At 45.9% G+C, this 12246-nt stretch overlaps 1 protein-coding gene across 1 annotated transcript in view; it reads right to left on the reverse strand.

The window, feature by feature from the left end:
- Window positions 1-5976: 5976 nt before the first annotated feature.
- The window catches only part of MAPK15 (mitogen-activated protein kinase 15), a gene marked incomplete in the record, with an annotated part of 78964 nt that continues 72694 nt past the window's right edge, over window positions 5977-12246 (reverse strand). The window contains 2 exon segments of the mRNA XM_034763815.1: window positions 5977-6889; window positions 7296-7457. Of these exon segments, the coding sequence (XP_034619706.1) occupies window positions 6665-6889; window positions 7296-7457 (387 nt within the window).

Raw genomic sequence — 12246 nt, forward strand, 5'->3', positions numbered from 1 at the left:
GACCAGGGGGATGAGGTGGACGAGGCTTTCTTCTGGCAACTAGCAGAAGTTACTAGATCGCAGGCCCTGGTTCTCATGGGAGACTTTAATCACCCTGATATCTGCTGGGAGAACAATACAGCGGTGCACAGACAATCCAGGAAGTTTTTGGAAAGTGTAGGGGACAATTTCCTGGTGCAAGTGCTGGAGGAACCAACTAGGGGCAGAGCTCTTCTAGACCTGCTGCTCACAAACAAGCAAAAGTGGATGGGAACTTGGGAGGCAGTGACCTTGAGATGGTTGAGTTCAGGATCCTGACACAAGGAAGAAAGGAGAGCAGCAGAATACGGACCCTGGACTTCAGAAAAGCAGACTTTGACTCCCTCAGGGAACTGATGGGCAGGATCCCCTGGGAGAATAACATGAGGGGGAAAGGAGTCCAGGAGAGCTGGCTGTATTTTAAAGAATCCTTATTGAGGTTGCAGGAAAAAACCATCCCGATGTGTAGAAAGAATAGTAAATATGGCAGGCAACCAGCTTGGCTTAACAGTGAAATCCTTGCTGATCTTAAACACAAAAAAGAAGCTTACAAGAAGTGGAAGATTGGACAAATGACCAGGGAGGAGTATAAAAATATTGCTCAGGGATGCAGGAGTGAAATCAGGAAGGCCAAATCACACTTGGAGTTGCAGATAGCAAGAGATGTAAAGAGTAACAAGAAGGGTTTCTTCAGGTATGTTAGCAAGAAGAAGAAAGTCAAGGAAAGTGTGGGCCCCTTACTGAATGATGGAGGCAACGTAGTGACAGAGGATGTGGAAAAAGCTAATGTACTCAATGCTTTTTTTGCCTCTGTCTTCACAAAGAAGGTCAGCTCCCAGACTGCTGCACTGGGCAGCACAGTATGGGGAGGAGGTGACCAGCCCTCTGTGGAGAAAGAAGTGGTTCGGGACTATTTAGAAAAACTGGACAAGCACAAGTCCATGGGGCTGGATGCGCTGTATCCGAGGGTGCTAATGGAGTTGGCAGATGTGATTGCAGAGCCATTGGCCATTATCTTTGAAAACTCATGGTGATCTGGGGAGGTCCTGGATGACTGGAAAAAGGCTTATGTAGTGCCCATCTTTAAAAAAGGGAAGAAGGAGGATCCAGGGAACTACACGCCAGTCAGCCTCACCTCAGTCCCTGGAAAAATCATGGAGCAGGACCCCAAGGAATCAATTCTGAAGCACTTAGAGGAGAGTAAAGTGATCAGGAACAGTCAGCATGGATTCACCAAGGGCAAGTCATGCCTGACTAACCTAATTGCCTTCTATGAGGAGATAACTGGGTCTGTGGATGAGGGGAAAGCAGTGGATGTGTTATTCCTTGACTTTAGCAAAGCTTTTGATACGGTCTCCCACAGTATTCTTGCCGCCAAGTTAAAGAAGTATGGCTGGATGAATGGACTATAAGGTGGATAGAAAGCTGGCTAGATCGTCGGGCTCAACAGGTAGTGATCAATGGCTCCATGTCTAGTTGGCAGCCGGTATCAAGCGGAGTACCCCAAGGGTCAGTCCTGGGGCCGTTTTTGTTCAATATCTTCATTAATGATCTGGAGGATGGCGTGTACTGCACTCTTAGCAAGTTTGCAGATTACACTAAACTGGGAGGAGTGGTAGATATGCTGGAGGGTAGGGATAGGATACAGGGGACCTAGACAAATTAGAGGATTGGGCCAAAAGAAATCTGATGAGGTTCAACAAGAACACGTGCAGAGTCCTGTACTTAGGATGGAAGAATCCCATGCACTGCTACAGACTAGGGACCAACTGGCTAGGCAGCAGTTCTGCAGAAAAGGACCTAGGGGTTACAGTGGACAAGAAGCTGGATATGAGTCGACAGTGTGCCCTTGTTGCCAAGAAGGCTAACGGCATTTTGGGCTGTATAAGTAGGAGTATTGCCAGCAGATCGAGGGACGTGATCATTCCCCTCTATTCGACATTGGTGAGGCCTCATCTGGAATACTGTGTCCAGTTTTGGGCCCCACACTACAAGAAGGATGTGGAAAAATTGGAAAGAGTCCAGTGGAGGGCAACAAAAATTGGAAAGAGTCCAGGGGGCTGGAGCACATGACTTATGAGGAGAGGCTGAGGGAACTGGGATTGTTTAGTCTGCAGAAGAGAAGAATGAGGGGGGATTTGATAGCTGCTTTCAACTACCTGAAAGGGGGTTCCAAAGAGGTTGGACCTAGACTGTTCTCAGTGGTAGCAGATGACAGAACAAGGATTAATGGTCTCAAGTTGCAGTGGGGGAGGTTTAGGTTGGATATTAGGAAAAACTTTTTCACTAAGAGGATGGTGAAGTACTGGAATTGGTTACCTAGGAAGGTGGTGGAATCTCCTTCCTTAGAGGTTTTTAAGTTCAGGCTTGACAAAGCCCTGGCTGGGATGATTTAGTTGGGAATTGGTCCTGCTTGAGCAGGGGGTTGGACTAGATGACCTCCTGAGGTCCCTTCCAACCCTCATATTCTATGATTCTCTGTAATTTTATTCTTTTCAAGTTTGTTAAGGATTACAGTGCTGTTATTTTAGTTTTTTGACTCATCTGTGCATTTCATAATTTTATTTCTCTCTTATGCTTAAATTTAATTCTTTGAGTAGTGAATTCTAAAATGCCTAGCCTATCCTGGCTGTTGTAATTATCATTATTACTTTTATTACCATATTGTGCTTTTTTCATTAATTATTTAAAAGGGTAGAATCATAGAATATCAGGGTTGGAAGGAACCTCAAGAGGTCATCTAGTCCAACCCCCTGCTCAAAGCAAGACCAATTCCCAACTAAATCATCCAAGCCAGGGCTTTGTCAAGCCGGGCCTTAAAAACCTCCAAGGAAGGAGACTCCACCACCTCCCTAAGTAACACATTCCAGTGCTTCACCCTCCTAGTGAAATAGTATTTCCTAATATCAAACCTGGACCTCCTCCACTGCAACTTGAGACCATTGCTCCTTGTTCTGTCATCTGCCACCACTGAAAACAGCCGAGCTCCATCCTCTTTGAAACCCCCCTTCAGGTAGTTGAAGGCTGCTATCAAATCCTCCCTCATTCTTCTCTTCTGGAGACTAAACAATTCCAGTTCCCTCAGCCTCTCCTCATAAGTCATGTGCTCCAGACCCCTAATCATTTTTGTTGCCCTCCGCTGGACTCTTTCCAATTTTTCCACATCCTTCTTGTAGTGTGGGGCCCAAAACTGGACACAGTATTCCAGATGAGGCCTCACCAATGTCGAATAAAGGGGAACGATCACATTCCTCGATCTGCTGGCAATGCCCCTACTTATACAGCCCAAAATGCCGTTAGCCTTCTTGGCAACAAGAGCACACTGTTGACTCATATCCATCTTCTCGTCCACTGTGACTCCTAGGTCCTTTTCTGCAGAACTGCTTCCTAGCCATTCGGTCCCTAGTCTGTAAGAGTGCATGGGATTCTTCCGTCCTAAGTGCAGGACTCTGCACTTGTCCTTGTTGAACCTTATCAGGTTTTTTTCGGCCCAATCCTCTAATTTGTCTAGGTCCCTCTGTATCCGATCCCTACCCTCTAGTGTATCTACCACGCCTCCCAGTTTTAGTGTCATCTGCAAACTTGCAGAGAGTGCAGTCCACACCATCCTCCAGATCATTAATAAAGATATTAAACAAAACCGGCCCAGGACCAACCCTTGGGGCACTCCGCTTGAAACCGGCTGCCAACTAGACATGGAGCCATTGATCACTACCTGTTGAGCCCGACGATCTAGCCAGCTTTCTATCCACCTTACAGTCAATTCATCCAGCCCATACTTCTTTAACTTGGCGGCAAGAATACTGTGGGAGACGGTATCAAAAGCTTTGCTAAAGTCAAGGAATAACACATCCTCTGCTTTCCCCTCATCCACAGAGCCAGTTATCTCATCATAGAAGGCAATTAGGTTAGTCAGGCACGACTTCTCCTTGGTGAATCCATGCTGACTGTTCCTGATCACTTTCCTCTCCTCTAAGTGTTTCATAATTGATTCCTTGAGGACCTGCTCCATGATTTTTCCAGGGACTGAGGTGAGGCTGACTGGCCTGGTACAATCAAATAATAGTATCCTTCTAGAATGTAAATTTAGCTTGTACTCATTTTATCAGTGCCGGTTTAAAAAATAATAGCTAATCACATAACTTTAGACACTGTTCAGATGAAGGTCGCTTATTTTCAAATTGTATTTTTAGTTATATCTGTAAAATAACTTAAAATTTGTACAAAAATAAAAGCAGATTCAAGTATAATGCTATTAGCAATGATGGAGTCAAATGTTAGTGTCACATACATGATTGTGATCGGTAAATATAAATGCCTGTTCTTAATAAAAGAGAAAAAAGCCTTAATCATGTATATTAAAATTAAGTAAATACGTTTTTAGTGGAGTGAAAAACAATTGACTAAAATAGAGTAGATAATGGCAGTAACACAGAGTGCATCTGTTAAATAAAATCTGCTTACTTTCTCTATCTTTACTAAAGATAGTTTACAAAGTATCAAACTTGTGTTTCTGATATCTCTGTTAAAGTTCCAAAACTGATACCTCAAGGCTTGGGATTGCGAATACCTCGCTGTATTATCTCCTGATTGTTCTAAATTTACATATACATTTAAAATATGGCTTTAATTAGAGTTTGTATGTATTTTTTTCTTTCTTTATATAGGAATTGGATACTGTGCTTCTGTCAGCTAATTAAGTTATCTGCAAACCCCCCCCCCCCCCCCCCAAAAAAAAAATAAAAATAAAAAAAATCTCTAGAGTTTTCAGATGCCTAAGTAGTCTCTGGAACATGGTTAAAGTTTCCCCCCAGCCCCTAAAATCTGAAATGGTGCCCCTGGTGAGCCAGGAGTGGCCAGAGGACTGCAGGAGACCATGGGCTTTGACAAGATGCAGCCCCCGTGAGACAGCGCAAAGCCAGCCTTTAGCCGCAGGCAGAGCATCAGGCACCACAAGCCACAGTGCAGAAGTAAGGGTGGCAACACATTATATAGGAAATCGTTAAACAGAAACAAAATACTGAGTCCTAACACTGAGTCCCCATACCTCTGTGCTGAGCATTTCTCTACTCTGGCTCAATCACCAAGGAGTCAGAACCATGGCTTTCTTCTGTCTGGTTAATAAAAGCTAAACAGCAAATAGAAGATGGGTTACTTCAGCTGGGGAAAGTCAAATCAATGTGAACTCAAAAGTCTCTTGTACACAATATGGTCACTTTCCTAATTCCTCCTTGCTGCCTGGTCTTGGCCTGGGCCCAGGAGGTCCTGACACTGTTTTCCTGATGGTCTGTGAAAGTCAGCATTTCCTTTTCCTCTTGAGGCCCTCCCCAGCCATCCTTTATCTTCTCTTTATAACCCTAACCTAAGAAGTCCTTAGTTAACTCATTCCTTTCCTACCTTAGTGTGGGATATGTACACCCCATTACCAGCTCCTTAAACTACGTATCACTGTAATTCCCCCAGAAACAATAAAAGTCACTTCTGAGAAAAGCCAGCTAAATAAACCATATTTTGAATTTATAGACAAAGCTGGAGATACGATGGGCTAACAAGAGTTTAGAAAATTTTCAGAGTTGGTGACAAAAAAATATTTAAAACACAATAATTTGAATATTGTTTTTCTGATTGAAAAACACTACCCCGCAATGAGATATGGTTTGTGAAACTTCAGGGACAGTGGCTTCTTTTGGGGAAAGTTGAGAGGGGAAAGCATTTGAAAGACCGCTGTTAAAGTGAGAAGTTAGCTTTAGCCTTAACTATGATAGGGCTACTGTTGCTCCATAACGACTTTATGATGATTCAGCAAAGGCATCTCATGGACTGCTGCATTCTGGGAGAGACAAGTGAATGTATAATCAGTATCAGGCCATTAGACAAAGAAGCACTTCCCCAGTGATTCTGTCTCATTCACTCCTACACAGCGGACAACATGCTGTGAAAGGAAGGTACTTCCCTCAGTGAAATATAAGCAGTTTATTATTACAATACATACAAGAGTATATCCACACATGATAGTTATAGTATTAAATACACTGGAGAAAAATACATAAGGAAAGGAAACTACTTTATTGGAGTGAGAGAATGTTAATAACCGTTTTTGTACCCCAAAAGGACATGGGAATTACTGGGAACATAAAGTGAAGGGAGATCAAGATATCCATGGTAAATTTAGTCTTCCTGAGCTTCAGAGAATGGTCTATTCTTAGTTACCTGCCCCACTCCAAAGTTTGGATTCAGTGAACACAAACAGATTGAGGCCAATAGAGATGGACAAATCAGTCTGGATATATCTAACAACACAAGCCAGTAGCAGAATAAAGCACCTTTCTGTAGCTATCAGTGATACTGAATATGAGGAATAGTATGTAAAGATAAACTGTGCCTACAGCGTTGTATGGAAACAAATGATGCTGTGTCCCCTGCCTACCTTGTGTCTTTGCACAGGCTTGAGAAGTTAAAAGGATCAGAATTCCAGACCATTCTTGCTATCTTGCTCAGAGAAAGTGGCACTGTGCCCCATATGGTGAGTGCAGGCAGTACTTCTCTAGCATTGGGTCCTGCCAAATGCCTGGGAGTGGAGTTGTACCCCAGCTGTTTGTTCCCTACAGGGCCTGTGGATGGATGGATTGGGCTGTACTCCACTTGGTCAGTGCTGGTACGTATTCAATGCTGGTGCCTGTTGGCAGGAATTTGATATTGGAAGATTCTGGAGTGCAGATTTACAGATGGTCCCATAGGACTGGGAGTAACTGCCCATCGATGCCTTGGGATCTCCAGCAGCTCCCATATTTGCTGTGACCTGAAACATCTTTTTACTGGACTTCAGAAGAGGGTGCGCATCCCTGCTGGGAAACTGTGGGTTCCTTGGATTCTGTGTAAGAGAGAAGAGCAAAGAAAGCTCAGGGATCCTAAATCAACTCCTCATAGAGAAACAAGGGGTTTGGGAAATGGAATGGTCTGGGGAGTGGGATAGATTCTGGCTATGCAGAGAAGGAGTAGGGCAAATCCCAGAGTGTGGAGGAGAAGGGGCATAGGGCAGAACTGTCCAGAAGGTGAAGGAGAGAAGGTTGTAAAGGAGAAGGGGTGCAGGCTGAGCTCACAACATGGAGAAGACAATGGGGATCAAACAAGATATGAAGAGTAATAGACTATGATCCCACCACAAAAGTGAGAGCAGGATTGAGCCTGAGTTTGAAGGGAAAGGCGTATAGCTGTAGGTACATTGTGCAGCTCCAATCAGCCACTTGAAATGGTGAAAGACAAATGCCCATACTCACTAGTCTGGTACTGGCTGCTGTCACCCCAACCATCATGGGAGAGTCCTTCCTGGTCAGGTGATTGTGGATAGCAGCTTCCTGTGCCTGACTGGATAGTGAAAACGATCTCTGGTTGGATACGGACTGACCTTGAGAGTCAGGATCTTTTGGCACTTGCTGATCCTGGAGAAGAAAGATATCAGTGACAGGGCTGAGCAGCACTGTCTAGCAGCCCCTGGGGCTGGGAGAAGAGGATCGGTATTCTGAAAAAGAAGCTCTTCTCTTGCTATCCTCACAAAACAAGTGGAATTTCTTGCCAGGCAGGATTTATTAAGAGAGTACATCTGTGGATTTCACATCTGGGGTGATCACCTCCATTTACATTTCTTTCTCAGGGCGGCTAATCCTTTCTGTACCAGTGCAAGGGAATATGCAGGGGTTAACCCTTCAGAAACTATGTTGCTTCTGTTCAAGCTCTCTTCTACTTTTGACAATGAGCACATGCAGAGGTGTTGGACATATATATGCACCAAACACACATTGTGTTAACTAGCACTTGGTATCTAATTCACAAGCAGAAGAGAAGGTAACTCACCTTGTAGTAACTGAGGTTCTTCGAGATGTGTGTCCCTGTGGGTGCTCCACTCCAGGTGATGGTGCATCCTGGTGCCGTTGATCGGAGTTCTGTGGTAGCAGTGCCTAGCTGGGACACACGTGCCCAGCTGTTGTCTCGGGGCATCGTTAGGGTCTGACTGTGCACGTATGTCCTGCACCCCCTCAGTTCCTTCTCTACCGTAGAGTTGTCTGATTCATACGCCAAAGTAGAGGGGAGGAGGGTGAGTAGTGGAGCACCCACAGGGGCACACATCTCAAAGAACCTCAGTTACTGCAAGGTGAGTAACCTTCTTTTCTTCTTCGAGTGCTGTCCCTATGGGTGCTGCACTCCAGGTGCATGTGAAGCGGTACCCACTATGGTTGGTGGGACTGTGGAGTTGCGTCACTGATAACAGTAGACAGTACTGTGTGGCCTATTATGGTGTCTGCTGTAGTGTCCTGTGTGATAGCATAATGTTTGGCAAACATGTGGTCTGATGCCCGGGTGGCCGCCTTGCATATGTCGGTAATAAGTACATTTTGCAGGAATGCAACGGATGTTGACATCGCTCTGGGTAGAGTGTGTTTTGATGCTCTTGGGGGGTTGAGCAATCTGGGTCTGGTAGCAGGACTTAATGCATTCAGATATCAACTTGGAGACTCATTGCTTGGAAATAGCAGCACCCTTCAATCGTTCGGTCGTGGACACGAATAGTCTAGGAGATTTATGGAATGCCTTAGTTCTGTCCAAATAAAAGGCAATTCCACATCTGACATCAAAAGTGTGACAAGATGTCCCAATTTTATAGGGACAGTCCCGATATTTGGGGCTTTTCTTACATGGGTGCCTATTACCACCCAACCTCTGTCCCGATTTTTCACATTTGCAAACTTGTCATCCTAGACATCAAGAGTATGTAATGCCACTTCATGTGGGTTCTTATGAGGTTTGGGGTAGAATGCAGGTAGGTGTACTGGCTGATTGAGATGGAAGGTGGACGCCACCTTGGGAAGAAATTTGGGATGGAGTCGCATTGTAACCTTGTCTTTAAAGAAAATTGTGTAGGGAGGGTAGGCCATTAGCGCGCTTATTTCCCCGACCCTTCTTGCCGACGTTATGGAGACTAAGAAAGCTACTTTCATGGACATGTGTGGTATGGAGGAGGTAGCCGGTGGTTCAAAGGGAGGTTTCATGAGACCTTGGAGAACTAGGTTCAGATTCCAGGTAGCTGTGGGTAGGTGAATCTCAGGATAAAGGTTTTGAAGGCCTGTGAGGAAGCGTTTTATGGTGGGGTGGGTGAAAACTGAAAACCCGTCCAGCGTGTCATGGAAGGTATTAACTGCCGTGAGGTGTACTCTGATAGAACTGAGCGATAGTCCATCTTTTTTTAGTTGTAAGAGGCAGTCCAAGATATCAGGGAGAGGCGCACTGTTGGGGTGGCAAATTTCTGTTGGAGCACCATATGGAGAATCGTTTCCACTTTTGCAGGTAACTCTTACGAGTGGAGTCTCATCTACTGTGCAGGGGGATGTGTCGGACCTGCTCCGAACAAGCTAGTTCATGGGTTTGGAACCATGAAGGAACCAAGCCGTCAGATGGAGCTTCTGCAGTTGTGGATGGAGAATCTGACCGTTGCCCTGGGAGAGCAGATCCGGTCTCTTGGGAAGAATTCTTGGAGGGCGGATGGACATGCGCAGCAGGTAGGGATACCTTGTCTGTCTGGGCCAGGCTGGGGCAATAAGTATGACCCTGGCCTTGTCCTCTTTGATCTTGCGCAAGACTCTGTGTATCAGTGGGACCGGTGGGAAAGCGTACATGAGTGTCTTGTTCCACGGAATGAGGGACGTGTCTCCGAGGGACGTGGTCCCGAGTCCTGCCCTGGAGCAGAATAGATGGAATTTTAAGTTTTGTGTTGTGGCAAACAGATCTAAAGATGGGGTGCCCCAGTGGGAGAAGAGCTGTCGCAGTATCGTGGGGTGTAATTCCCATTCGTGTTCTTGTGAGAAGTGTCTGCTGAGTATGTCAGTGGTAGCGTTCTGACACTCAGATAGGTAGGAAGCAGTGATCTCTATGCGATGTTGTATGCACCAATTCCATAGTTGGATGGCTTCTGTGCACAGGGAGTGCGATTGCGTTCCCCGCTCCCCCGTCTGTTGATGTAGAACACGCATGCTATATTATCTGTCAAGACTCAAATAGATTTGTTCCTTATGATTGGGAGAAAGTGGAGGCAAGCATATCTGATTGCTCTGAGCTCTAGAAGGTTTATGTGTAGACGCGTCTCTTACAGGGACCATCTGCCTTGTGATGTGTGATCTCCCAGGTGTGCTCCCCAGCCTATCAGGGAAGCATCTGTTGTGAGCATGAGCACAGGGGAATTTTGATAGAAGGGGACACCTGTGCATGTTTCCTGTTTTTGTCCACTATTGTAGGAAGACTAATACCTTTGCTGGAGGAGTTAGCGTCACATGGAGGCTGTGCCTGCTGGGTTTGTATATGGAGCTGAGCTAACCCTGAAGGAACCTCATATGTAGTCTAGCATATTTGACCATGAAGGTGGTGGATGCCATGTGACCAAGAAGCTGCAGGCATGTTCTTTTCTCCACTCTGGGACAAATGGATAACCTGTGTATGAGGTGTGTGACGGTGAGGAATCTGGTGTGTGGAAGTGAGGCTCTGCTCAAAACTGAGTCCAGATGCGCCCCGATGAACTCAATTTGCTATGTGGGTATCAGGGTGGATTTTTGGAAGTTTATTTGCAGGCCTGGACTATGGAAAAGGAAGATGGTAAAATGAGTGGCCTCTAATGTCTTTTCGTATGGTCGGCCTTTGATAAGGCAGTTGTCTAGGTAGGGGAAAAGTATAATTCTGTGTTTGTGTAGGTGGGCCACCACTACTGCGAGTCTCTCTCTCTCTCTCTCTCTCTCTCTCTCTCTCTCTCACACCAGAGAACACTCACGGTGCTGTGGAGAGTCCGAACGGTAGCACTCTGTATTGGAAGTGGTCGTGCCCTACTGTGAATCGCAGAAAGTGTCTGTGTGCTGGGTGCATTGGTATATGAAAATAAGTATCCTGTAGGTTGAGGGCTGAGAACCAGTCCCCTTGTTCCAGCACAGGTATTATTTTGCCCAATGTGACCATCTTGAATTTTTGTACGTGTACAAATTTGTTCAGTCCTCATAGGTCTAGTATAGGTCGCCATCCTCCGCCTTTCTTCTGGGTCAGGAAATAGTAAGAGTAAAACCCTTTTTCCCGATGTTGTGCTAGTACAGGTTCCACTGCACCTAGCTGTAGAAGATGAGTCACCTCTGCTTGAAGTAGTTGCTTGTGATAGGGGTCCCTGAAGAGGGACCGGGAAGGGTGGGTGGGCATGAAATGAAAGGGATGGAGTAGCCCAACTGTACTATTTCCAGGATCTAGTGGTCCTGTGTTACTAGTTGCCAGACATGGTGGAAAAAATGGAGGCAGTGACCAAATGAGCAAGTGGTGATGCCAAGGGATGGTCGCACAGACCCCTGACCAAGGCTTAAAAATTGTTGTTTGTTTCCCGATGTGTGGGATGTAGTTAGTTGCGCTTGGTTTTGTCTGTGCCAGGGAGGTCTATTGCGGTTCCTCCCATTATCATACAATCTCGACTGGGGCCGGTGATACTGTTGTGCGCAGGGCATCTGATAAGGTTGATACCGTTGCTTCCTGGGGAGGGAAGGGTATATCCCAGTGTGTGCAGAGTGGCCCTGGGGTCTTTCATGGTGTGAAGGACTTCATCAGTTTTTTTGGAAAAAAGTTTATTCTTATCAAAGGGAAGGTCCTCCACTTTGGTTTGCAGGTCTTTAGGGATGCCAGATGAAGACAGCCAGGAAGACCTGCGCATCACTACTGCGGTTGCGGTAGTACGGGCTGCTGTGTCGGCCATGTCCAGAGATGCTTGTAGCGCCATCCTAGACACCAGTTGACCTTCGACGACTGATTTAAAATCTGATCTTCTGTCCTCTGGGATATGGGAGGTAAAGTCAAATGAGAGGGTGAAGCTGCGTTCCTAGAATCATAGAATCATAGAATATCAGAGTTGGAAGGGACCTCAAGAGGTCATCTAGTCCAACCCCCTGCTCAAAGCAGGACCAATTCCCAGCTAAATCATCCCAGCCAGGGCTTTGTCAAGCCGGGCCTTAAAAACCTCCAAGGAAGGAGACTCCACCACCTCCCTAAGTAACACATTCCAGTGTTTCACCAACCTCCAAGTGAAATAGTTTTTCCTGATATCCAACCTGGACCTCCCGCACTGCAACTTGAGACCATTGCTCCTTGTTCTGTCATCTGCCACCATTGAGAACAGCCGAGCTCCATCCTCTTTGGAACCCCCCTTCAGGTAGTTGAAGG

The sequence above is a fragment of the Trachemys scripta genome, chromosome 2, assembly GCF_013100865.1.
Source record: "Trachemys scripta elegans isolate TJP31775 chromosome 2, CAS_Tse_1.0, whole genome shotgun sequence".
Lineage (NCBI taxonomy): Eukaryota > Metazoa > Chordata > Testudines > Emydidae > Trachemys > Trachemys scripta.